This window comes from Mus musculus, chromosome 5, assembly GCF_000001635.26.
Source record: "Mus musculus strain C57BL/6J chromosome 5, GRCm38.p6 C57BL/6J".
In the NCBI taxonomy this organism is placed as follows: Eukaryota; Metazoa; Chordata; class Mammalia; order Rodentia; family Muridae; genus Mus; species Mus musculus.
Genome location: NC_000071.6, coordinates 114,605,187 through 114,632,135, shown reverse-complemented (window position 1 = coordinate 114,632,135; position 26,949 = coordinate 114,605,187). Strand labels below are relative to the sequence as shown.

General features: G+C 53.8%; 2 protein-coding genes across 5 annotated transcripts in view; one reads left to right on the top strand and one right to left on the bottom strand.

Annotated features, from left to right (window-relative positions):
- Trpv4 (transient receptor potential cation channel, subfamily V, member 4) overlaps positions 1-9,984 on the top strand; it is a 36,284-nt gene extending 26,300 nt beyond the window's left edge. Inside the window, exons 8-16 of one of the 3 annotated variants that reach the window (XM_006530432.2) lie at positions 1,234-1,392; positions 1,622-1,714; positions 2,113-2,186; positions 3,163-3,328; positions 3,477-3,543; positions 5,076-5,392; positions 6,998-7,125; positions 8,407-8,528; positions 9,326-9,984. In XM_006530432.2, coding sequence (XP_006530495.2) covers positions 1,234-1,392; positions 1,622-1,714; positions 2,113-2,186; positions 3,163-3,328; positions 3,477-3,543; positions 5,076-5,392; positions 6,998-7,125; positions 8,407-8,528; positions 9,326-9,483 — 1,284 coding nt within the window. In that variant the 3' untranslated portion in view covers positions 9,484-9,984. Of the gene's footprint in view, positions 1-1,233; positions 1,393-1,621; positions 1,715-2,112; positions 2,187-3,162; positions 3,329-3,476; positions 3,544-5,075; positions 5,442-6,997; positions 7,126-8,406; positions 8,529-9,325 lie in introns of those variants that run through there. The other 2 variants (NM_022017.3, XM_011248235.1) reach the window with 2 other exon arrangements.
- Positions 9,985-18,915: 8,931 nt separating this feature from the next.
- Positions 18,916-26,949, bottom strand: part of Fam222a (family with sequence similarity 222, member A) — a 44,970-nt gene continuing 36,936 nt past the window's right edge. The window contains exon 3 of one of the 2 annotated variants that reach the window (XM_006530401.4): positions 18,916-21,309. In XM_006530401.4, the coding sequence (XP_006530464.1) occupies positions 20,030-21,309 (1,280 nt within the window). In that variant the 3' untranslated portion in view covers positions 18,916-20,029. The remainder of the gene's footprint in view (positions 21,310-26,949) is intronic. The other variant, NM_001004180.1, reaches the window with a different exon arrangement.

The following is a 26,949-nucleotide window of genomic DNA, read 5'->3' as shown; positions in this document are numbered from 1 at the left end:
CATGCCTTTAGTCCCAGCACTTAGGAAGGCAGATTTCTGAATTCGCAGCCAGCCTGGTTTTCAGAGTGAGTTCCAGGACAGCCAGGGCTACACAGAGAAACCCTGTCTGGAAACACACACACACACACACACACACACACACACACACACACACACACACACACACCACTGTGTAGCCCTGGCTGGTCTCGAACTTTCTCCTCACAGAGATCCACCTGCCTTCGCCTCCCAAGTGCTGGGATTACAGAAATGCAGAAATGAGCCACCACTGCCTCTCTCACTCTCTGTTTAAAAAAATGACAGCTTTCTTTTTATGTGTGTGGGTGTCTCGTGTGCAGATATGTCTGTGCACTGCATTCATGCCTGGTGCCTGGAGAGGCCAGAAGATCTCCTGGAATTGGAGTTACAGATATCATAGTTATATATGTCATGTGGGTGCTGGGAGGTGAACCCGAGTCCTCTGCAAGAGCATCAAATGCTTTTAACTGCTGAACCATCTCTCTAGTACATTTAAAAAATATTTTATTTATTTTTATGTTTATGAATGTTTGTGTTTGACATATGTGCAGTACCCATGGTGGCCAGAAGAGGGCACTGGATTCCCTGGATCTAGAGTTCAAGATGGTTGTGAGCAACCTTGAACCAGTCCAGGCTCCCTGCTGGGCAGCCAGTGCTCCCAATGTTTCCAGTGCTCCCAGTTGCTAAGGTTGCTCTTCAGTCCAGCGTTGACTATTTTTTTGAGTCTTTTGCTGTGTAATTCATGAACTTGTGATCCCCCTGCCTCAGTCTCCTGAGTGCTATAATTACGGGTGGGTGACACCAAGTCTGTCTACAGTAGATATAGCTAGTGTGTGTGTGTAAACACACGTGTGCCACAGTGTGTGTATAGAGGCTAGACGGCAATTTCGTGAGATCTGTTCTCTCCTTCCACCTTTGTATGGGTTTCAGGGACTGAACTCAGGTCCCCAGGTTTGCCTAGCGGGCACCTTTACCAGCTGAGCCATCTTGGCTGCCCAGAGTAGGTGTTCTTTAAGGAATTTTCTGGTTCTATGGTACTGTTGAATAGGAATTAAGGGTTAGTTGAGGAGGAATTGTGCAGAGCCTTGAGTGCTGAGCTCCCTGGGGATCCTAGATTGTGGCTGGAGCATGGCTTAGGAGGTGGGGCCACGCCTCAGTGAGCATGCCTGGATCCCCAGCATGGGGAAGGTGGTCATGACACCCTACCTCCCCCAGAACCGCCATGAGATGCTGGCTGTAGAGCCCATTAACGAACTGTTGAGAGACAAGTGGCGTAAGTTTGGGGCTGTGTCCTTCTACATCAACGTGGTCTCCTATCTGTGTGCCATGGTCATCTTCACCCTCACCGCCTACTATCAGCCACTGGAGGGCACGGTGAGTGCTCACTGGGGAGCCGGCACAAGGACAGCCTCTGCAGCGGGACAGAAGACAGCTTGGGGGTGGGGAGGAAGATGCCCAGCACCCAGATGGCTCAGCCTGGAGAGACTTTGGGGGAGACAGGAGAGGGCGCTGCTGAGGACGCAGATGTTTGGGGCAGCAGGGAGCTGGTGTTGGGGGCAGGGGAGGACCTGTTGCATCTGCTCTTCCCGCCCTGCCCCCTCAGCCACCCTACCCTTACCGGACCACAGTGGACTACCTGAGGCTGGCTGGCGAGGTCATCACGCTCTTCACAGGAGTCCTGTTCTTCTTTACCAGTGTGAGTGCTTGGCCCCAGTGCCACCTGCCTACCCAGTTCTCCCTCCTCTTCCTTCTCCTCTCCCTCCTCCCCCTCTACTCCCTCTTCCTTCTCTCCTACTGCCCCCTCCTCCTCTCCATCTTGCTCTCCCTCCTTCTCTCCCTCTTGCTCTCCCTCCTCCTCTTCCTCTTGCTCTCCCTCTTCCCCTTCCTTCTCTCCCTCTTGCTCTCCCTCTTCCCCTCCCTCCTCTCCCCATCTTCCCCTGCTCTTCTCCTACTCCAGTCTGACTTCTATTCTCTGCTCGTCAGTCCACGGTCTCTTTTCTCTCCTTCACTCTGCTTCCTTCCCTTTTGTCCCTTCTCCATCCTCCCCCAACTCCTCCTGACTTGATATTCCTCCCACCGTCTCTTCTGTTCCAGATCAAAGACTTGTTCACGAAGAAATGCCCTGGAGTGAATTCTCTCTTCGTCGATGGCTCCTTCCAGTTACTCTAGTGAGTACAAGTCTCGGGGCAAACACTTCTGAGGAGAGGTGACACTATCAGGAATGACTTCACCCAGCCAGGCAGCCATAATCAAACAGCTGGGCAGGGCCAAGGCTTGCTTGCTAGGGGGTTGATCCATACCATGGAGAGAAAGAATTTTGACCTCTTACACTGATTGAATGCTAGGGTCTGCTTGTGATTAAGAATTGTAATACTATCTCTGTTTAGTGGGGAGAAGTGCAGCCATCGATTATTGATGTCTGCCCAGGTCACAGAATGTGGGAATCAATGTATGTGTGCTACATCTTGTCCAACAATGAGATTTAGCCACAAAATCTCCATAGACCTCTGAATCAATCTTTCTTTTCTTTTTCCTTTCCTACTTTTTTTTTTTACCATTTTCTTTTATATTAATTATTACTTATTCGTGCATATGTATGTTCACGAGGAGTCCTGGGATATCAGATCACCTGGAGTTAAAGGCAGTTGTGAGCTACCTGATATAGGTGCTAGGAATCAAACTCAGATCCTCTGCAAGGACAGTGTGTACTCTTAACCAGTGAGCCATTTCTTCAGTCCCTGAATCTTTTTTTAAAAATCCAGAAGGTGTGGCTTTGGGGTCTTGTAGTGCCTAGGATCCAATGTCTGGAGCCAGGTGGTGGTGACATATGCATTTGATCCCAGCACTCAGGAGGCAGAGGCAGGAGAATCTCTGTGAGTTTGAGGCCAGCCTGGTCTATATTTCAAGTTCCAAGACAGCCAGTGATACATAATAGAGAGACCCTGTCAGAAAGAAAAAGGAAATGGAGCTGTTTCATCAACCGAACGCTGAGACGTCAGGGTCTCCACTCTTCTCCTCTGGGATCTCCAAGACACTGGGACTCCTTGGTGGCCCAGAGGACTTGAGGACACGCCTCTCTCCTCATCCATAATTTTAGCATCCCCTCCTCTCTCCGGCCCTCTCGCCCTCTCTGCTGCCCGGTAGCTTCATCTACTCTGTGCTGGTGGTTGTCTCTGCGGCGCTCTACCTGGCTGGGATCGAGGCCTACCTGGCTGTGATGGTCTTTGCCCTGGTCCTGGGCTGGATGAATGCGCTGTACTTCACGCGCGGGTTGAAGCTGACGGGGACCTACAGCATCATGATTCAGAAGGTTTGGGCTGGCCTCAGCGTGCCTGTTCTGTGGCCTAACCTGAGGGTGGGGCTTGGAGAGAAAGGTGGGACAGGAGAGTGGGGAGTTGAGAAACTTTTGTGTGCCCCTCCCCCACGATACCTCTAACCCAGCCCCTCTCTGGCCTTAGATCCTCTTCAAAGACCTCTTCCGCTTCCTGCTTGTGTACCTGCTCTTCATGATCGGCTATGCCTCAGGTAAGCGTGGACCTGGAGTGCTATGGCAGGAACGAGGGCTATAGGGGAAGCCACCATGGGCTGCGGACAATGGGTATCTCTGCCTGAGATCCCTAGGTATGGGTCAAGGCCAGTCAAGCTCCATTCCCCACTCCCAGAAAGACTGCAAAGCAAAAGGCTGCATCGTCCTACTTTACAGAGGAGCGGTCTCAGGTCAGAGAAGCCATGTAAAGCCACATATGTCCAAAGGCTACTAAATGTAGACTAGCGAGTTGCCTCTGGGTAACCGTGCTTGCCTGATGACCTGAGTTTGATTCCTGTGACCCACAGAGTGGAAGGAGATACCCAACTCATGAAATCTGACCTCTTGTCCCCACATGTGTGCCATGGCGTGTAGGTGCTCACACACATAGGCACACCCAAATAAGTGAATGTAATGAAAACATTGTTTTAAGCCAGTAAATGCAGAAATGGAATGTGAGCTACTTCCGTGAAGCAAACTGAAAATGAAACTTACAGGTCAGGTCAGATACACTAGGTCACTGCTCAGAGGCACATATAACACAGAGCACATATGCCCCTATAACTCATTTTTGTGCCTAAGGCAGGCATTACTAACGGATCACAGAATGCTCTTTCTGTTGGATGTAGCTCAGGTCTCAGAATCCTCCACACAGAGTGTTTGAGCATCCATTATACAGTTAGATTGCATTGGTATGTGAATTGAAAAAAGTGTTCACCATGCTCTCTAGTTGAAGGCACTGTAGCCTCCTCACCCTGATGAGGCCAACGTGCTCCTGTTACTCATTTTTGTGCCCGAACCAGACATTACTAATGGATCACAGAATGATCTTTCTGTTGGATGTAGCTCAGGTCTCAGAATCCTCCACACCCACTGTTGGAGCATCCACTACGCAATTAGATTGCACTGATGTGTGAACTGAAAAGTGTTCACCATGCTCTCTAGTTGAAGGCACTGTAGCCTCCTCAGCGCGCTGAATGCGGGGCCTCAGCCTTCCCCCCCTGGCCCTGGTAGCTGGTTGCTGCCAAAACTCCCATCTGGGCTTAGCAGGAAAAGATGGTGAGAAGAACAGCTTGGAATGTTTACAGGCATGGGGGTCCTTATGGTAGGGCCTTTAGGACCAGCGTCTCTGGCTAGTGTGGAAGGAAGGAGGAGCCTGCATGAAGTCTGCAAGTAAAATGCTGTGTTAGTGCTTCTGGGGACAGGTGGGGTGTGGCTATCCTTGCCCTATAAGTTGTAGGGTATAGCAGCATCCCTGACTCCACCCGCTAGATGCCAGCACACCCACCCACCTGTCACTTGAAGGTGCCACATGTGCCCTGAGAGAACATTACGAAGGCTGGGTCGCTCTAGACTCCATTCTGAAAAATCCCTAACTCCTCAGAGAGTTTGGGGAGAGAGCAGAGGCACCCTGAGGGTCTGTGTGTGCTTGCTGGCGTGGATTCCTGCTGGCTGACCAGAGGCCAGTGCTGTACCCCTCATCCCCATCTAGTGGGGTAGCACCTCTCAGCCTCCCCTGCCCCTCCCACAGCCCTGGTCACCCTCCTGAATCCGTGCACCAACATGAAGGTCTGTGACGAGGACCAGAGCAACTGCACGGTGCCCACGTATCCTGCGTGCCGCGACAGCGAGACCTTCAGCGCCTTCCTCCTGGACCTCTTCAAGCTCACCATCGGCATGGGAGACCTGGAGATGCTGAGCAGCGCCAAGTACCCCGTGGTCTTCATCCTCCTGCTGGTCACCTACATCATCCTCACCTTCGTGCTCCTGTTGAACATGCTTATCGCCCTCATGGGTGAGACCGTGGGCCAGGTGTCCAAGGAGAGCAAGCACATCTGGAAGTTGCAGGTGAGGCCGCCCTGAGCGTTCCTCCACCTTCCATGCATGTCCCAGGCAGGTGAGGCCTCTTCCTGCATCTTAGAATTGCTTCGTCCACCCTTCCCCTGTTCAGTTCTCCCCCATTTCATCTGTGGTGCAGCTCACGGGACCCTGCTGGCTCCATTCAGCATGCTCATGTGCGCTCTGTCAGCACTGAGCATGCTCAGAGAGTCTGCTTCTGTTTCCAGCCACTGTAACATAAATTCCTGAAGTAGGGCCATTTATTAAAAAGAAATGAGGATATAGGGCGGTGGTGGCACATGCCTTTGATCCTAGCACTTGGGAGCCGAAGGCAGGTGGATCTCTGTGAGTTCGAGGCCAGCCTGGTCTACAGGAAGAGAGTTCCAGGGCAGCCAGGACGGTTGCACAGAAAAATCCTGTCTCCAAAGGGTTGAAGGAGGGAGAGTGAAGATTCATTTGGCTTATGGTTTTGGGGGGCTGGGAAGCTCAACTATGGCATCCTCTAATCTTAATCTTGACTATGACAAATGCCTCACACTTCAAACCCAGTCAACACACAGGAACTCAGAAACTTTTAGGGATACATTCAAACTACAGCAGGCAGCAGAGGCGTTTTAATGGGTTTTGTGCTGAGCCGATGCACCACCTTGAATCAGAAATGAGACGAGGGGCTGGAGCTTCAGTGGGGGAAACACTTGCCACGCAGCACGTGAAAGGGCCTGAGTTTGGATCCCCCAAACCATTTTGTAAAGCTTGTGTCTGAAAACATCTGTGGGAGCTCATGTCTCTATATTCTATATGGTCTCTATACTCTTAGTTTCTATGGCAGGAGGGGAGGCTGGGACAGGAGAATCCTGAAGGCAGGCCAGCTGGCCTGGTGTGCAGACAGTACACAAGACCCTATGCCAAACAAGATGGACTTGCCCTGCTTGCATCTCCCTCCACCTGAACAAACATTTGGCGCCCCCTTGTGACGGTTGTCAGTATTCTCCTGGGGGTGGATTTTATCTGTTCAGTGAAGTTCCTGGCCCACTACTCAGAGATGGAGAACCCAGTGGCTGGAGAACCCCCCTAGCTTTGAGATTCTAGGAGACAGACTCCAGGGCCGTGTGCATCCACACACCTGGAAATTAACTGTGCATGTCCACCCCAAGGTCTGCTCATAGCTTTCACACATTGCTACTTCTCTGGACCCCAGTCTCCCAGAAACACCCTGTTTTCAAATTTTTTAGTGTAAAAAAAGTGGAGGGACCCTCCCCCATCCCTTTTAAATTCCAGCTCCTGGCCCTTCTTGTGGACGGCTGGGGCCCGGGCAATGGAACAGGTGTATGTATGGAGGTTGTTCTAGGCAGGAGGCTCCTGAGGCTGATTCTCTGCCCACCTAGCTCAGCATTCATAAGGACTGGTGTTTAGAGACCACGGCAGTGCATCCATACACCCCAGCACGTGGAAGGTGAAGGCAGGAGAGCCTTAGCCACACAGGGAGTTCGAGGCTAGCCTGGGCTACGTGAGACCCTGTCTTAACAGAAAAAGGGAGTTTATTTGGCCCGTGGTTGCTGTGACCCAGGTGCCTACTGGGGAAACTTAGCACCTGTGACACCTTCCTCCCGGCAGTGGGCCACCACCATCCTGGACATCGAGCGTTCCTTCCCTGTGTTCCTGAGGAAGGCCTTCCGCTCCGGAGAGATGGTGACTGTGGGCAAGAGCTCAGATGGCACTCCGGACCGCAGGTGGTGCTTCAGGTGAGGTCCGGAGCCACGGGCTCCAGGGAAGACGAGCTTCCTGCCGTGTGTGTCTGAGTTTCAAACTCAGCGCAACCCAGCCAAGATTCTGGGTGATCCTGGGCAAGTCTCTCAGCCTCAGTCCCTTCAGCTGTGAACTGGGCACAATGATGGCCCCGCCTCCTGGGGCATCTAGAACTTTCAAGCTGGCATCTGTACATGTTAAGATGTTGGGGTGCCTAGAGGCTCCACAGAGGCTGGCTGGCAGAGATGGAGCGGGCTGTTTCAGAGCATCACCCTCTATCTGCCACCTATGGGGAGGTAAGGTATTGAAGCTGAGATGAGGGGACCGAAGGATCATCAGTTTGAGGGCTTGGGACTCCCTAACTTATGTGCAGTCACCCACATTCGAAGTCCTCCCCCAATTTTTTTTTGGTCAGAAGGCAAACTATTCCTTGCCAAGGGCTTACCAGCCAAAGCAGAGTATAGTGCGCCCCTGAGAGACAGGTCCAGTGGCTTTGCTCATCTGTGGAATGGGGTGGTAACAGCACCCCCTCTAGTCTAGTACTGACGCTGTATTACCAGTGTCTCGTAACCTTCAGAAAAGAAACCCCGCAAACCTGGGTACCTGTGACCCGGGTTTATCTCATCAGTAAAATGATAACAGCAAATGCATCTCCCTTGCTCAGTACAATCAATATGCAGTTGCTCGACAAATAGAAGTTGTATGAAAAAGAGCAACAACAACAAAATAACGTTAAAACACACAAATCTGTCCTAGGAGACTATCACCAGACTTTACGGATGTCCTAATAAAAAGAGAAAACGGTGTCAAGGAATGTATCCATCAAGGGATGGATAGACAGACTGTGGTATATCCATACAATGGAATATGATTTGGCCGTTAAAACGAATAAAGTTCTTATCCTTGCCACAGTGTGGGTGGACTTTTAAAAAAGGCTAAAGAAGATAGAAGCCAGCCGTGAAAGGGCACATAGCTTATGGTTCCACTGATAGAAGATGGCCAGAACAAGCAAGCCCAAAGCATCAATAGGTCACAGAAGCAAGGAAAAGGGAGCTATTGCGCATGAGCACCGAGAAGCCTGGGAAACAGCGATTAGAGTTGCCAAGTGCAGGGAAAAGTTAGTGGGGTTGTAGAAAGTGATTGGAGGGGAGATCTGGTTCTGTGAGGAGGGCATGCTGGGAAATGCTGACTCAGAGAGATGACCTAGGGATGGGGCAGGAAGCAGTGTAGCAAGCCCCCCCCCCCAAAAAAAACCCCACTCTGCTTCTCTCTGCCAGGGTGGACGAGGTGAACTGGTCTCACTGGAACCAGAACTTGGGCATCATTAACGAGGACCCTGGCAAGAGTGAAATCTACCAGTACTATGGCTTCTCCCACACCGTGGGGCGCCTTCGTAGGGGTGAGCATGGCACTGAGAGCAGGGGTGGGATGGGGGACCAGAGTGGGGGAACCCGGGGCTGTCCCTATGGTGCCTCCGCAGGGGTGAGCATGATATTGAGAGCGGGGGGGGGGGGGGGAGCTGTTCTTCTGAGCAGTTCTGTCCAGAGAATGGGAGGGTGGGCGGGGCCACCAGTGGGTCCCCCACCCCCGCTGCACAGGGCAGATCCCACCCCAACCCTCCCTGTTTCATGATGCTGGATGGTGGGGCTGCCTGACAGGAGAGATTCTAGGCAGCCCCATGGGGGAGAAAAGTCCTTTCTGGTTTGTTTGTTTGTTTGTTTGTGTGTTTTGTTGTTGTTGTTTGTTTTGTTTTTGTTTCTCCAAGACAGGGTTTCTCTGTGTATCCCTGGCTGTCCTGGAACTCACTCTGTAGACTAGGCTGGCCTCGAACTCAGAAATCCGCCTGCCTCTGCCTCCCAAGTGTTGGGATTAAAGGCGTGCGCCACCATTGCCTGGCTTTCCTTTCTGGTTTTGTTTGTTTTATTTTTTTATTAATCGGAGACGTGGAGTTAAACGAGCCCCACCCCACCCTCACCCCCACCCCCACCCCCGGGCATTCTGACAGGGCCTTCAATCTCTGTTCTTCCCTGTGTACACCAGGGCAGGCATCTTGACTTCTCTGAATCCATTTTCACCTCCGTAAAGTGCTCATAATACCCTCTAAATACTTCTCTCCGTGACTTACCCAGTACTCAGTGGTGCTCAATGCTTGCACGGCCTATTAACCCCCGCCCCCTCTGTATTTTCATTGTCCAGATCGTTGGTCCTCGGTGGTGCCCCGCGTAGTGGAGCTGAACAAGAACTCAAGCGCAGATGAAGTGGTGGTACCCCTGGATAACCTAGGGAACCCCAACTGTGACGGCCACCAGCAGGGCTACGCTCCCAAGTGGAGGACGGACGATGCCCCACTGTAGGGGCCGTGCCAGAGCTCGCACAGATAGTCCAGGCTTGGCCTTCGCTCCCACCTACATTTAGGCATTTGTCCGGTGTCTTCCCACACCCGCATGGGACCTTGGAGGTGAGGGCCTCTGTGGCGACTCTGTGGAGGCCCCAGGACCCTCTGGTCCCCGCCAAGACTTTTGCCTTCAGCTCTACTCCCCACATGGGGGGGCGGGGCTCCTGGCTACCTGTCTCGCTCGCTCCCATGGAGTCACCTAAGCCAGCACAAGGCCCCTCTCCTCGAAAGGCTCAGGCCCCATCCCTCTTGTGTATTATTTATTGCTCTCCTCAGGAAAATGGGGTGGCAGGAGTCCACCCGCGGCTGGAACCTGGCCAGGGCTGAAGCTCATGCAGGGACGCTGCAGCTCCGACCTGCCACAGATCTGACCTGCTGCAGCCCTGGCTAGTGTGGGTCTTCTGTACTTTGAAGAGATCGGGGCCGCTGGTGCTCAATAAATGTTTATTCTCGGTGGACACAGTGAGGGTGAGGTTGGAAGTGGGGACGGAGTGGGGGGGGGGACACAAGACACCAAGGGGCCCTGGGACACCTGTACAATTCTGTGAATGAGCACCCGAGTGTGGGCAGCAGAGAAAAGGCTGGAGGTGGGCGTGGTCACGGTGAAAGTGGTGGAGGTAGAGGGTGTGGTCCGGGTGGAAAGTAGCAGAACTGATGGGGGTAGAGGGTGGGATGCTGGTGGAGGGTGGGATGCTGGTGAAGGTGGTGTTTGTGAGGGGGGTAAGGATGGAGTAGTGCTGTGGGAGGCAGAGAGAAGTGTGACTCTGTGGAGTCACAGTGCTGGTCAGGGACAAGGGACACTGATAGGCACAGTGATGCTGGTGACACAGAAGCATTGGGCAGTGCTGGTGGGACACTCTGCTCTCTTGGCGCAAGGAGAGGTCCCTGTACACCTGCAGCCTGTCTACAGAGGAGTCTGTAGCTGGCCGATGTCCCCTGTGACCCCCCCCCCCCCCCAGCTCAGGCGAGTGCCTCCCATCCTCTCCTAAGCAGCCACAGGGAGCACTGATGTCTGAGAGGCAGCTGCAGTGGACAGAACCCAGGGCCTCACACAGACTGGCTTTCCCCCTCTTCCTAAGCATTGGCCATGGTGGCTTGTCACGGGAACTGGCATGTGGCCTCTTACCCCTCTGAGCCTCTCTGTCCTTGTCAGAAGGATAGACGGTGGCAGGAAACCAGTGATAGCCGCTGTGTGGGGAGGAAGCCAGGACTTCGCCATCCTGAGGACCCCACTCCCCTCTGCCTGTAGGCACCCGGGGGCTAACAGCCCAGGCTCCCCAGGGTGTCCTTTGGCCACTGTCCACACACACTCCCAGAGAGGCAGCCAAAGGGCAGCCCACTCAGCGTTCTCAGCAGGAGTCACTGTCATCCTTCCTTGACTCTGGCTGACGTGGAAACACCTGCGTACTTAAGCCAGGCTCTGGGCTCTCTCTTTGGGTGACCAGAAGACAAGGTGGCCCCTGGCTATTCCCTGAAGGTGGGTGCTGGAGACACAGGGAGGGGCCCTGTCCATCTTGGGTGCCCTCACCCCGATTTGGAACAGTGAAGAATATGTGGGAGAAAGTTCCAGAAGGCAGAGAACTGGGCTCTAGCCTTGCCTCCAGAATTTTCAGAGTCCTTGGGGCATGGTCAAGGCCTCCGTTTCCCTGGCTTAGGGCTGAACAGATAAAGAGGTATGTCTGTATGATGGAATATAATCTGGCCACTAAAGGAAATGAAATACAGTAACACCTCAGGATTCCCCAAAGAGAACCATGGCTGTAGTGGCCATATACATTCACGTGGTTCAGATAGACCGTCCACAAAAGACTTAGTGTCCATCATCCCAGATGTCAGGAAATCTCAAATCAGGGCACTGATGCAGAGAATTCCAGGGTTCTGATTCATTTAACCAGGTGAGGCCCTCCAGGGTGTGCAGGCATTCCCACACCCCACTGGCTTCCAGCAGGCACACAACATGCCCAGATCCAGGTGCCTCCAGAGGACAGAATGGGATGCCTCTTCCTCCGTCTCCCACCCGCAGACCCCGTCAGCCTAGCCTGTGTTCTCGAAATATTGGCCAAGATTGTGTCTTACACTTCAGCCTATCAGCGGACAGGAAGCAGTAATCGACCTAAGTGGGAGAGGGCAACAGGGAGATAGTGACCCCTAGTGGATCAAAGCAGCATAGCTCTCTGACCAGAGAGGCTGCAGTATATGCTATGGTCCTATCCCTCCCCCAGAGGACCTTCAGCAATGCCACCAAGAAAGGCTATGTTTCATTTAGGAGACTTTAAAGGACTTTTTTTGAGACAGAGTTTCTCTGTATAGCTCTGACTGTCCTGGAACTCATTCTGTAGACCAGGCTGGCCTCGAACTCAGAACTCCACCTGCCTCTGCCTCCCAAGTGCTGGGATTAAAGGCATATGCCACCACTGCCCAGCTTCTTTTTTCTTTTTCTTTTTTTCCTTTAGCCAGGCATGGTGGCACAAGCCTCAGAGGCAGGGTCTGACGGAGCTCTGTGAGTTCGAGGCCAACCTGGTCTGCATAGTGAGACAATCAAAAAAGGTTCAAGTTTTTATAATGAGTTCAAGGCAACCCTGGGCTGCATGAGACCCTGTATAAACAGAAAAAAACACCCAGCAAAGTTTTACAGCCCACCCTTGATGAGCACCCTCCCTTCTCCCAGCTGAAGCACCCTGGTTCCTTCAGCCCCTCCCTCCAGCAGCCAAGGATTCTCCCATGCTGTCCCTGAACTGGATCCCGGGGTCCGTGCCTGCCAGACTGAAGCGTCCTAAGGTTTAGAACATGACAGACACCACACCTGGTCCCACAGCTTACAAATGCCCGTTTGCCTGAGCACAGTCCCCCAACTTGGGATGATTCTGCTTAAAATTTTCGGATTTCCACAATGGTGTGAAAGTGATCCGCCAGGGTTGGGGCTATTCTGTTAATTTCGCCTTTTTCCCCCCTTAAGCTAGTGATCTGTGGGACACTTTTTGCGGGGTGAAAACGAGAGAGCCAAAGCTCCCACCCTCTGCGGATTGCGTGCGTCGCTCTGAGAATTAGGTGTTTCACTTGGAATACACAAACAACGACGGCCTGCGATGACACGGTTGGGCAGTGACGTCACAACGACACAAAGCGACGTCATAATCCATAAATCATAGTTTATGTAGATCTGTTGTTCCCAGCCGGAGGCTCATGCCGCTTTCTAGTGTTGAGGTGCTGGGGTGGAATCTAGGGTTTCAAGCAAGCCCTCTGCCATCAAGCCACACCCCACCCTTTCCGTGCTTGGAACAAAGCGCAGGGGTGTTTGCTCAGGAGCAAGCCTGTGTGGACACCCCAGTTTCGTGTACTCTTGCGTCTCCAGGGTTCCAGTGCCCTCTCTGCAGGGGTCTCTAGGGTTTCTCGTAGGTAGTACAATCCCACCTTTGCTAACAGACCCCTTTGGGATTCTGTGTCACTCCATTTAAATCTTTCGGGGAGTCTTATAAAGTTGGCATCCTTAGTATATATATATTTATGTACGGGTGTGTTGCCTTCACGTCTGTTACCATGAGCATGCAGTTCCTGCAGAGGCCAGGAGAGGGCGCATATCCCTTGGAACTGGAGTTAACAGACTGCACAAGCTGACTTCGTGTTGTGAATCTAGGATCTAGGATCGCTGAGCCATCTCTCCAGCCCTTCTTTTTAAATAAAATTATTTTGTGTGTGGGGGTGGGGTGAGGGGTGGGACACACATACCATGACGTCAGAAGGCAATCAGTTCCCCCCTTTACTATGTGGATACTGGGGATTGAACTCAGACCATCAGCCTTGGAGGTAACGTTGAGCCATATCTCTAGCCTAATCTGGTAGGTAGCCTCTAATACTTCCCCCAAGTTAGTAAACAAACTTTCTCCGTTGTATGTGACAAGATGTATGAGTATGAATTGGTGATTTGAGTCCTGCTGGGCTGACTGGATCAGCTTCAAACTTGTTCTGTAGCTCGGGCTGGCAAACCAGCGCCCTAACTCAGCTTCCCAGCGCATAGAATGGCCCATATGGCTGAAAATGACCACGCGGTTCTAGCTTCAGGTATGGCTGGATCCAGGCAGCTTCAGTTTCTTCTGTGCCTCAGCAGCCGCTGATTATGTGTGGGGTTTGCCCCAGTCAGGATTTCCCAGGTACTGGCCCACGAGGTTGGCAACTTGATCCACCCAGGACTGGCTCTTACTGGGCAGCTCAGGACCACTCCCCAACTCTCTGAGAGCCAGGGAAGCAGAATGCTCTCTCATTAGTCAGACCTGGTTTTTGGCTAGAGTCAAAACTCTACCACATCCCCCAAGGCAGGACCAGCCACCTCCACCACCACGGGAAAGTTAGCCTGTACCACGTGTGCTAGGTTGCACCACAGCCTCTTCCTTTATTTTTATATTTTATTTCTGCCCCGTATCCGGGGCTGGCCTTGAACTCTCAATCCTGCCTCCACCTCCCACGTGCAGGTAGAGCAGGTGTGTGACATCACGCCGCACTGCTAGTCCATGCAGCTTGCTTACTGAGCAGAGCATAATTTCCAACACCTGAGCTTAACCATGTGATGTGTGTTGGCCAATGGGGGTTGGTATCTTCCTGGCCCGCCTTAAGGCAAGGATGAGTGACAGGCTGATGAACAGTCACGTGGCCCGGGGCTTTGCAGCGCTCACCAAAAAAAAAAATAAAAATAAAAACCCCACAGATGCCTGCGGAATGAGCGAGTTTAGATACTGCTGAGTTTTCTCTTTTTTAAAAAGGGGTTTATTTTTATCGTTGTCCCTACAGTGCTCATGGGGGCCAGAAGAGGGTCTGCAACAGGAGTTACAGATGGTGGTGAGGCGCGTGGATGCGGGAATCGAACCCACATCCTCTGAAAGGGCAGCCCGTGCTCTTAAGCACTGAGCCATCTCTTTAGCCCCTTGTTTTGTTTTGTTTTAAATGGTGCAGTCAGCTACAGTTACTGGTTACAGAACCCAGCCAAGCCCGGAACCAGGACTCAATAGCATCCTAGATGCCAGGACCCTCGCCAGGGCCACCAGCGGTGAAGGTGACATTTGAACCCAGCACTGTGTGCTCATGGCCTCTGCCTCCCCAGGTTGCTTCTGCACGGGGACCCTATCAGCTGCCACTCGGGGGATCCCACCCCTGTGGCTCCCGGTGCTCTCTTGGAGCCCTTTCCTTTCAGGGACCTCTGTCTTCTTTCCTGGAGGGAGTCATTCGGGGTGCGCATGCGTGCAGTACGTGTGACGAACACTATCCCCCAAGGTTTAAAGATTTCTGGAAAATAATGGATACATTGGCCACCAAAGCAGAGGGGTTTGGTCAAGAGACGCTTCGCCAGAGCTCCGGGGTATCAAATGAAGTTACCTCTCAGGGTCGTCACCACCGTTTAAAGCGAATAATGTGACCTCCATGCCGTGTCTGTGGCTCCTGTGGGTGAGCCGTCAAGTTACCTTCTGTGCCTTTATCTCTACCCTGGTCCCCCAAAGCATGTCCTTGAGAGCTAGGTACCTCCTAACCCTCCTGGGGGCAATGAGGTCTGGGGATCTCACAAATGGATAGGTGGGAGGTAAGAAGATGGGAGAGCTGTGGCCAGGGGAGACTCACACCCTAGGGACTGCAGAGCTAAGGGTGTGTGTGGCTAGGCCAGGCTGGGAGCAGTGTGGCCTTGTTAGAGTAGACATGGGCTTGCTTGGGGATGTGCCCTCACTAGAGTAGGTACGGCCTTGTTAGAGTGGGCGTGGTCTTGTTTGGAGTGTGGCCTTGCTAGGTTGGGTGTGGCCTCATTAGAGTAGGTATGGCCTTGCTTGAGTGGGTGTGGCCTTGTTGGAGGAAGTGTATCACTGGCTGGTGGGCTCTGGGGTTTCTAGAGCCTATGTCAGGCGCAGTCTTGCTCTTTCTCTGCCTGCGGATCAGGACGTAGCTCTCCACTATTTCTCCAGCACCATGCTCCCTGTCATGATGATAATGGACAAAGCCTCTGAAACTGTAAGCCAGCCTCCCAGTTAAATGCTCTCCTTTATAATGCTGTGGTCATGGTGTCTCCTCGCAGCAACAGAATAGAGACTAAGACGATGACTAAAAGCGTATAAGCCCCGCCCCCCCATGACACCACTGAGCCCCTTATGACTCAGCTAACCCTTGGGCTACCCTCCCCTTAAGATGTCTCATGATTTGAGAGGATGCATTTTCTGATCTTAGTGAGTGAAGCCAAGGTGTCTGTCACTCACCATATAGGTAGGAAGCACGGGGCCTTAACTCCATTTTACAGAGAAAGCGGTGAGACCAAATAATGGAAACCACTCCAGGGTACACAGTGAGAATGTGGCAGAGGCAGGACTCAAACCTGATTCCTGTCTTATTACCAGGTTCACTTCTAGTAGCTTCTTGGGAGTTTGGTGGTGGTGGTGGTGGGCGACCCAGAGCTTGTAAGCAAGTGCCATACTGAGCCCCACAAGGATTTTAATTTTTTTTTTAAAGATTTATTTATTTATTTATTATAAGTACACTGTAGCTGTCCTCAGACACCCCAGAAGAGGGAGTCAGATCTTGTTACAGATGGTTGTGAGCCACCATGTGGTTGCTGGGATTTGAACTCCTGACCTTCGGAAGAGCAGTCGGGTGCTCTTACCCACTGAGCCATCTCACCAGCCCGGATTTTAATTTTTTTAATTTAGACTCTCGTGCGTCTATGAAGGTGTCGAAATTTATCAGCAACAGGTGCACTAACTTTCCCAGGTGGCCATAATTGGGGTCAGCTGTGGTCATACCTGGGGCCTCTCAGAAAAGGCCTAAGGGACACTTGGAACCCTGGACTTGGGAGCAGCCTGTGTTCTGTGAGAAGGTGGCCTCGTTTCTGGATGGTTTAGGATCAAATTCCTTGCGATCAACAGGCAAGCTGTCTTCCCTCCCTGGGCCTCGGGTTTCTCTTCAAAATCGTTTTCACCTGGGTGTGCTAGGACATACCTGTGATCTCAGGACTTGGCCTCTCAGGAAGGATGAGTTTCAAGGCCAGGCTATGCAGTGAGCTCCCTCCCGCCTCAAATGGATGGGCGTTCAGAGGGGTCATCCTGCCGCACTGTCCTCCCTTCCTGATAGGATGCGGCAAAGTTAGACGAGGTCGAGACTCCTGACCACTGTTGGATTCAAATCTTTCCTCCACCACAGCACATTATACTGTGTTACAACTGGGGAAACCGAGGCCCAGGAGTAAGGTACTCCTTCCTCTACTGCAGCACAGAGGGGTCTCCTGAGCCCTCCATTCCCTGGGACTTTAATAGAAAACAAAACAAAACCCTTAAGTTCAGATGTTGACAGAATAGTGGGCTAAGCTAGGGACTCGTCAGAGCCTTTAGTATGCCAGTGTGGTCTGTGTCTCTAGGGTGCAGTTTCTTGTTTTGGGCAGGGGCTGGGGGTGGAGCCTAAGGTCTCTGTTCTTTGAGCTGGTGTTCGTCCCGGTGGTTCTCAGACTCTGGCTGTCCTGATCTGGTAAGATGCAGAAGTCGCCCCTTGGTGGCTCTACTGATATAGCTATGGATGTAGTATCAAGTGCCTGCCTACCTGCTCAGCCTGGAGACATGGAAGCCCAAGATAGCTCCAGGGAGAGAGCTCTTGGCGTGTAGAACAGAGATAGCCACAGCTGCGGTAGGAGGGTGGAGGAGACCGTCTGGCTGCCCAGCATCCAGCCCCAACCATGCTGGCCAGCCCTTAGTTCTGAAGGCAAATACAACCCGCAGCCTGTGTGTTGCCTCCCGCCACACACAGAGCAGCTAGGAGTGCGGAGGGCATGGGAGGGCTTTGGCAGCTGCAGCGCTTCACCTGTGCAGAGCGCTCTGAGCCTTTGACTGTGGGTGGGTCGCCTTCTACCATGTTGGTGACCTTATGTGTCCCGAGGCTGTCCTGTCTGATCATGACCCTTGTGACCAGGGTCATGGCATCTAGAATGTTCTTCAGGTCATCCATCTCGGCTCCCAGAGGGGAAACTGAGGCCCAGGAAATAGGAACCCAGCCACAGGACAGATTGCTCTGAACTCACACACACACACACACACACACACACACACACACACACACCGCTGCAGATAGCAGGGTGGTCTGCCCCCTAGCACCACTCCCGGTGCCACTGACGCCCTGGTTTTGACTGCAGTCGAGAAACGCATACTTCAGGGCAGCTCGGTGTAGCCATGGGGCCTCAGACCCTGTCTGTCTGCCTGCTTTGCCTGCTGTGGCTCTGAGTGTCCCACTGGCTTTGGTTTTAGGCAGTGTGGTGGTGCCATTATTTTCCTTGGGTCCTGTGTCCGCTCTGGGAAATATGAGTCTGATCTTATCCCTCACTTGATAGGGCCAAGGTCACTATGTCACCTGCTGATCCTCTACTATGACTTCACCCGGGTCTCCCATACCCCACAGGGTAGCCCAGGCTCATGAACGTCCCACAGAAAAGCTTGGTCCTGCCCACACATGGGTGCTGAGTCTCCACTTCTGAACAGACCATGGGTGGCTACAAGGCTTCAGGAGTCTGTGGCCCCAGCCGAGGGCCTGACTGACTTGGGAGTCCTGGCTGGAGTGAGCAGTGTTCTGTCTCTGGCCAGGGTTCTGTGTGGGGCAGGGGAGTTGCCTCAGATTGGAGATTCCGACTTTTCCCAGCACAGAGGTCCCGCCAGGCTCTTGGACTGGGGAGGAGCTGGGGAGAAGGAAGCATGGGCGGAGTTCAGGGTACAAGGAAGCCCTCGTGCTGGGGAGGGGACCCCCTCTTCCAGGCTGCCATCCTGCTGGGCCCTCTGACCCCTGCAGGTGGCAGGACAGGTGTGCCCTGACCCCCACAGGTGGCAGGACAGGTAGTCCTCTCGGCTTTCTTCTTGGGGGTACCTGGCCCACTGGAGCGTAACCTCAGGCTGACTTCCTACCTTACAAGGGCGTTGTGAGTCTTTAGGAGGTATGACTGGTCCCTAGTGAATGACAAGTTCCAATAACAGGACTGGCAGGGTATGGGTATATGCCAGGTGTCAGCCTGCATAATCCATGCCGGCCAGGGCGATGGCTAGCCTGTTCTCAGCTACATGGCAACCATTTAATCTGGGAGGATGACAACAGGATCTAGAGATGGACTTCCAATGGGGAGTTTTCAGAGCCACCTCAGCACCGAAAAGAGCCACCAGGGCTTGGGCTCAGGATTGATTTTGCCCCTATGGATGGACCACGGGCCTGACACATAGACACGGGATAGCATTTATCTTGAAGAGCTTTGTAATAAGTTGGGCATAGCTCACCCTGCATGCCACCCCACTCTGTCCCCACAGGGCTCCTTGGGGTGCCCTCCCGTGGATCCCTGAGGTGGGGGAAGCCAGGGAGAGAGAGAGAACAGCCTTACAGCAAACCCACAGCTGAGACACCATCTGTTTTCCGTTTTTTTTCTTTCTCTTCGTTTTTAAAACAATATAGTGCAGACAGACTGCACTTCTCACAGTAGAATATAATGGTCAATTTTAGTATAAAAAAAACATTCTCAGAGCTTTGTAAATGCACTTAGTGCTCAGACAGGCCTTGGCGAGATACAGTACCGCTTTCCGGAGCGCCTGGGGCCGGCAGGGCCCGGGGACTGCAGGCCTTGAGGACTTCCTGGGCTTCTCTCTTCCCCACGCCCCGCAGCAGTGCGGTGGGGGTGGGGGGAATGAGAACGGGAGCTGGATTGGGTATTCCAGTTACAGCCAGGTCACCCTCCCACTGGTCCCCAGGAGACCCAGAGATGCGAAGAAGGCAAGACCGTCCTTGTGAATGGAGCCTGAATTTACAGGTCCCTTGTTAGCCCCCCGTGACATCTTTGTGCGAATAGGAAGATAGTGTCCCTTCCTTGAAATGCAGACAACTGTAATAAATACACAAATCTAGGATGTGTGTGGAGTCTCCTTGGGCAAGGTGCCCTTGTGCAACGCACCAACTGTTCCCAGCAGCCCTGTGAGATGTAGTGTAGGGATGGAGAAGAGGTTGGTCTGGGGCGTACCGGGTAGGTTGGGCGTGATTCCTAGTAGGGAGGGTGGGTGGGTAGGGGGAGAGTCAGCAGGAACGGGGGGGGGGTAGTCCTGAGACCTCTGGGGGTGTGGAGTCAGGGCGGTCTTCACCTGGATTAGTTGGTGGGGTGGGGCACTTTGGACCCAGGGACTGGGAGATTGTGGATAGAGACCCCGTGTATGACACGGGATGACTGGAGCGCCCTCTGCTGGAGACCCAGAAGGAACTTCTTGTTGGCAGAAGGTCCTCTTTCCCTGCCTGGATGAAAGATGAAGGAGCCTCGTGGCCAGCCTGGGACCCTCCCTGCTGCCTGGGGCAGCAAGCGGGAGAGGAAAGAAGCCCTGGTGTGTGAGGTCAACCCGCCTGCCCACTGAAGTGAGGAGGTAACCAGCCTGGCTTCCCCGTGGACACAGGGCGGGCGGGGCGCCCTGCTAGCTTCCCGCCCTGTGCTATGGCCTGGCAACCCCCATCACCCTGTCCGTGTGTCCGCAGGGCAGACCTTATCTGTAGACAGGTAGGCGGATGTGGGCGTGCTGGTGGTCCAGCAGCCGGGGCACGGCCACCGTCTCGTAACCCTTACCCAGCATCTGTTCTTTGATGCAGGGTGGCCGGATGTCGTTGATGAGATACTCCAGCGACTGGAGGCTGCTGCTCAGCACCGCTGTGTTACACACACTCTTGCTGGTCAGGCCCGAGAGTACGTCTCCAGGAGGCCCGGCTAGCTCCCGGGCGGCTCCTGGTGCCAGCTCTGTCACTACGGCAGCAGCTGCTGGATTGTAGCAGTCACTGGTAGGTGTCACCAGAACACTGTTCCAAGGGGCAGCGAAGTACTGGCCCACGGTGAAGCTGCCGGGCAGCCCCATTCCGCAGTTGTGGGGCGACCCGTTGGCCCTTTCGAAGGCCCTCCCGCCACAAATCTCTGGGGACTGGGACTTGCCGGCTACGGTGCTGCTACTGTAGGCCCGCAGCGGCTGGGGTGGGGGTGGGGGTGGCTTCTGTGGCCACAGCAGGTAATCCAGGCCACCTTCTGCATACCCTGCAGGTTTGGTGGCCCCAGCCAGTGTCAGGGCTGGGGTGGCTCCCTGGCTCAGTTCTGTGCCCTTCCGGCAGTCTGGCAGACCGGCTGTGGCCGAGTAAGCCAGGTTGGGAAAGCTGGGGACTGGGCCATGCTTAGCTGGACTGGGGTGGGGCACAGCCACGCCCTGACAGGCGCTTGGTGCAGCACCCGGGGCCTGGCATTGCTGGTTGAGCTGGTACAGGATGCTATGGATAGAGGGTAGGTTGGAGGGGGGGAGGGGAAGGCCCCGGCCGGGCAGAGGGATCACAGAGGTGGCAGTGGCTGCTGCAGGCAGGCTGGGCGGTGGTGCAGGTGCCTCGGGTGGCTTCGGGTAGGCCAAGGGCCCCAGGGTGCTGGGCACTGGGTAAGGCGCAATGCCCACCTGCACGGTGGCCGGCGACAGTTTAGTCCGCTTGCCCTCCACACTCTTGAGCACGCTTTTGGGGTGGCCGGCGGGCGCATGAGCACTCGAGGAGACGGCGGCCTTGACGATGGCCAGAAGGCCCTGGTAGCCGGCGGTGTGCTGAGGGTAGGGGCTGTAACGCTGGCCGCTGGTGTCGTAGCCATTGACCGTGCGGCTCAGGTGCTTGTGCTGCGGCACTCGGATGTTGGTGGGGAAGATCTTGATGGACAGGGGACTGTTGGCTACCTTCTCCGCGTAGGCATCCAGCTCCGCTGGGCTAGGGTAGCGCGAGGAATGCATAGAGCTGGCCACTGACTCACCTGCAGGGACAGAGGCACAAGTGAGAGACGGGGCAGCCACAGCCCCTCACACCCCACCGCCTCCAGGAGTTGCCTGGTCGGTCCCTTTCCCTCAATTTTCCCCGTTCTTCCCACACTTCCAACTTCTGGACCAAAACCTAAGGTTCAGAGAGGAAACTGCACACATGCACGCCCGTCCTCGGCCACAGGCAAGCTTGCGATTTTTTTTCCTCTCTGAGATAGGGACCTGTGTGTGTGTCCCAAGTTGCTCTCAAACTTGATGCTTATACAGGAATGACCTTGAAGCTGATTCCTCTGTCCCTCTCAGGCATGTACCCTAATGCTGTTATGCACTACTCAGATTCCAACCCGGAGCTTTACAACGCTAGGCAAGGCCCTACCAACCGAGTACCCCAAGCCCTAACCCGTTTCCAGTTAACAGTGACTAGTTGTGCTAGCGTCCCTGGTGGGGCGAGGTGAATCTGATGCAGGGCGCTCATGGTGGCTGCCCTGTTAATACTGGGTGTGGCATCCTAGATTGTGAGACTTACTACAGGTGGCCACAACTGGCTCTGTCACTGGGGGAGGGGAGGAGTTGCTGGTCCTAAGACCCTCTCTTCTGACACCCTGAGCCATTCTAGACCAGACCACAGATTCCTCTGAGGCCGGGGGACATGGGCAGGAGTCAGGGTGGCATACATACAGGAAGACCTGTACCGACGACTGTTGCTGGCAGGGATTTGGGTGGAACCATGGTTAGGTGGGCAGTGTAGTCCTGGGCAAGCTGTCTGCTTACAAAAGCTTCAGTTTTCTCACTTGTGGAATGGGGATGATACTGGCTCCGGGTCAGCAGGGTGACCTTGGTGTACCAAGGGGCACAGAGGCACAGAACAGAGCCAGGATATTGTAATTCCTGGGGACTTAGGCAAAGGGCTTCACCATCTGTAAAGTAGGGCAGTGTTGCTCCTAAGGCTGCCTTCACAGGTATCTGGGAGGGTTTAGTAGTCCCTGTGCACAAGGCAGAACTTGAGTAGGGGAGGGAGAGATCTATGTTGTTCAACTCTGGCTGGGGGCAGAGTCTCACCAGAGAGGGACACCCACAAGATCCTTTCCATTGGAGGCCTCCTGTCTGGTCCTCCTAGAGCCCTGACCTCACAGCCATGGTCCAGTGTTAGTGTGGATGATGGTTCTCTGTATTTGGGAGGCCAGAGGCAGCTCAGGGCCCGTGCACACCAGAGTAGCTTCTCACTACACTGGGGACTCCAAACAGTTGGAGACATGTGCCTGTCATGGCTAGGGTATATACACTGGCAACTTCCAGTGAAACTGGGGGTGAGGGTGGGGGTGGGCTGCTTCCCATCCCAAAGTGCACAGCAACAGTCTTGGGCATGGGGGGATCTGTCAAGCCTTACGGGTCAGCAAGTGTACTGCTCAGGGTACTGGGTAGCTATAGATGGTGTTGTACAGGGGTGATGCGGAAGGGGACAGTGACAACATGGACCGGGGTAGCATTCCCTTCACCTCTCAATCTTAGCAGGTACGTCCACCCCTGCCCTGCTCTGGGCATCCCCTGCTCTTAAGTAGCCTAAAATAAACTTGGTGTGGAGAATGGAAATGTCACTTTGGCCAATGGGGGAATCTTTCTCTGCGATTGGATTTAAACTACATTATACAAGCAATTTCATGGGCACTTAGCACCGCTCTGAGAGTCCCGCAAAAAAGGGACCGGGCTCTTCATTTGCCAGCCATAAATCAGCAGTTGCTATAATGAGCACAAAAATGTCACTTTTATGCAATTTTACAGATGAACGAAACTGGTGAAATTAGCTGTGGAAACCCACCAGACTCAGCAAAAGCAGCTGCCGGGAGGGGGGAAAAATGAGATCCATGTGTGTTCTCACTCCCCTTAAACTCTCTTTCCAGGCGAGCGTCTGCCATTGTGGTGTGAAAACTCATTTGTCCTCGGCATTATGCTTTCATTCCGAGTTTATCTTGAGTATCCAATGAGCCACCAACTGTGAAAATGATTAAATCTACAAAATCTATCTAATGGATGGAATAAATTAGGTGTTCAAAACCTTAAGGAAAAAAGGAGACGATTGTTCTCCAGTCTTGTTACCAAAAGAGGGCGCACCTCGCCCCCTTCTGGCCAGCGGGCGTCCTGCAGGTGGCGGTGCTGAGGAAGAGCGAGAAGGGTGTTTGGAGGGGTCTCAGCCAGCAGTGATTGAGTGCCAGGCTCTGCATCCACCATTTTCTGAGCAGCTTGTGCACGGAGGGCGGGACAACTGTGAGAGTGTTGGGGGCGGCATCCCTGTGATGTAGGTAGGGTGGGTGGGTGTGACATGTGGCAGGCAGCCTGGAGACCTGCCTTCCTGACCACTTGAGCCCCTGCAAGCCCCCGGGTCCCATCCAGGCAGGGCTGAACTTTAGAATCAGTAAGACCCCTCAGAAGGTATGTGGCTCTCCCACAACAGAGTCCCGAGAGGATCTGTGGAGAGGCTACAGAAGTGGGGGCAACGGCCTTGTGAGTCTTGTTAGAAGCAGACAGTCCAGCCCTAGCTGGGCCTGAGGGACTCTTGGGTTTCTGAGTCCCATCAGCCACAGGGTCACAAGGTAAGATGACACACGGGTCTCTTTTTTACAGGTGAAGAGACTAGAGGTGACAACCAGGCAGGGTCTAGAGTACTGAGGGCCACCCTTAGGAGGCCATCATCTAGTTTCAAGGAGAGAGAGAGACAGAGACAGACAGATAGACTGACTGACTGACTGGGCAGTCACTGTTTCCTGGCTGGTGCTTGGGTAAGCCCACTGTGGGGCTGCTGGAGCCTCCCATCATGCACCTGGTTTAATTGTGGCCTCTGCGTGCGCTTTTGACATAGTAGCCTCTGTCTTAAACCTTGGTCCCCAAAAGACTTTTTCTGGCTGTCCCCCAGTGCTTCACACAGCCTGTTCTGCAGTGGACTTGGCTTGGGGCCCTGGGCTACTTGGCTCCTGGGCCCAGGTTGGCAAAGTTCCAGACTTTTCTGTGGCGAAAACCCAGCCACAAGCGCGCATGCTGTCAGTCTGTTTGGTAAACACAGGGCCCTAGGGAATTGGGAGAGGGGCTGAGGGGCTGGGGAGCCTGTGGCAGCGGGCACCTCAGCCGGGTGAGGAGTTCCATCTCCTGTGTTCTAGCCGGTTTGGGGGACCCATCCTGGCGTCTTCATCATGGAAGGGACCAGCAGACACCTGAGCCTATCCATTCTGGACCCCTGCCCACTGCCCCTGCCTGCAGAATACCCACCGTATTGTTCCTGGGCTCTGTTATGCAGGCAGTGAGCTAAGGAACTGGCACCCTGTATGGAGGTGGCAGGCATCAACAAGCCCCAGAAACAGGATGGTGGCAAGCTGACAGGGTGGTGGACGTGTCTGTGTCCTTGGGCACATATCTCAAAATCTCAGTGTCTGATTCCCCTCGTCTGACATGAACTGGATTGGTGGCTTGATGGTCCTGAGGAGACTGTAGTGTGGGTGGGCAGAGGAGTGGCTTTTATGAGCTGACCTTTTATATCTGTATCTATATCTGTAGCTCTCTGTCCTGGCACTCACTATGTAGACCTCACGAACGTTTTCAGAGATGGCGGGCCCTGGCCTCCCAAGTGCTGGCATCAAAGGTATTCCATACCACTCAAGGTAACTTTGTAAGAGCCATGTGACCGGCACCTAGACCCAGCTGTGTGGAGAGGCCACAGACAGGTATGCTGCATTCAGAGGACCTAAGCACCTCCCCCCTCCTTCCCCCAGGAACATTACGGGAAAGAGTCCGTCCTGTCCTGTCTGGGACATAGTGGCTGTTTGGTGCTGATTCCTGGGGCAGTGTGCCACGATGCCCCGGGAGTCAGCAGTGAGGTTCAGTGAGGACTGAATGGTGGGCTGGAGGGGCTCCCGGCTTGGACACAGCGTAAGTAAGAAATGAGAGGAGAGGGAGCCATATTGGATCTTAACAGAGGGGCCAGCAACCCAGAGAACAAACTTCCTGGCCCCAGGCAACTGTGGTCATCTGGGTGTGTGCTCCAAGTGGTAGGTTCCCAGGGATGGATATAAAAATCTCCAGAGAGGCCATGTGTCAGAGGTTTGGCCCCTAGCTGGTGGTACAAAGACTGATGGGGTTATAAGGGCCCTAGCAGGTTAATCCACAGATGTGTCCAGTCCGGAGGCAGGTGACAGACAGGCTTCTACCCAACCCCCACTGGCTTGATGGCTCAGCTGCCAAGCCTGTTACTCTTTTCATATGCAAGGACACTGTCACTGTCTTCAGACACTCAGAAGAAGGCAGATCTCATTAAAGGATGGTTATAAGCCACCATGGGGTTGCTGGGATTTGAACTCAGGACCTTTGGAAGAGTAGTTGGTGCTCTTAACCACTGAGCCATCTCTCCAGCACAACAGACAGGCTTTTAAGTCCCAGCTCTACCCTGTGTGCCTGAGTGTACCGCAGCCCTTCTCCGAGCCTGTAGTAGACTGGCTTCACACTATGTGAGCCCCAGAGGGTCTCGGGAGCGGATGCAAAGGGCCCGCCTTCCTTGTCCCTTGGGCACTGATCACAGTGATTTTTCTGGAGCCTCCCACTAAGGTGTGTTCAGGGTGACATCAGAGGTACTACCCACTTCTTCCTCGACAGCCTCCCTTCCTGTCACAGGCCCTGAATGCACAGACAGTATCTGTCACATGTTTCCTCTGGGCCAGATACTGTGCCCTCCTGGGACCACTGTGGTGGGAGGAGGCCTGGTTTCTCAGGAAAGGTTAGACACACAGGGATGCCATCAAGCAAGGGTGACCCAGGCTGCCTCTCCCTGCTTGTCTCTCTCCCAATCCATCTCCATCCATGAAGCCCCCATTAAAGGCTTGTCTGGAGATTTAAAAGGCTGGCAGGAAGTGCTGAGGAGAACTGTCGCTGCCATTAAGTTAATGTTATGGGCCTTTTACAGGTGCGTTAAATAGATGCGGTTATTAACGAGTATATTAAGCCAATTAAAACCAGCCCTCTGAGTGGGGTTTAATGTTGCCTCAGGGAGACAAGAGATGGCTTCACACTCTGCTGCCTGGCAGGGGAGAGAGGGCGGGGCTCCGCTGTGGGGTCCACAGCACGGAGAAGCTAAGGGACCAGCGTTGGTTCTCTGGCTTCACTCTGACCACGCAGACCTTAGGCAGCCTCGGTTCTTGCTAATGCTGGTATGCAATTGGGATACCTGTTCAAGGGGGAGTATGGAGCTGCCAACCCAGAATTCCTGGTTCTGTGCCCAGATGTGTGGCAGTACCCAGGCCTGAATCACGGAGGGCAGGCTGTGCTTTGTGAGGTATATATACTGGGTCGAGCGAGAGAGCGCCATTAGACAGAAACGCAGGGTGAGACTGGAGGGTCAGGGAAGGGACCTGCTCAGGAGCCTGGAGCTGCAGACAGCAGCTTAGAACTGGGTCCTCCCCAGGTGGCCAGGCCCCTTCTGATTCATGGTATATGTCCCTGGAGCAGTAGTTCCGGGGACCTCAGATTTCAGGGTACAGAGTGGGGCTGTCCTCTTCCCACAGGAGGGGAGGGCTGGCAGCCATTCCTTTCCTCCTCAGCATCAGGAAGTCCCAGGGCATTCTAAGCTGAGATGGGAGGGAGTGTGTGTGTGTGTGTGT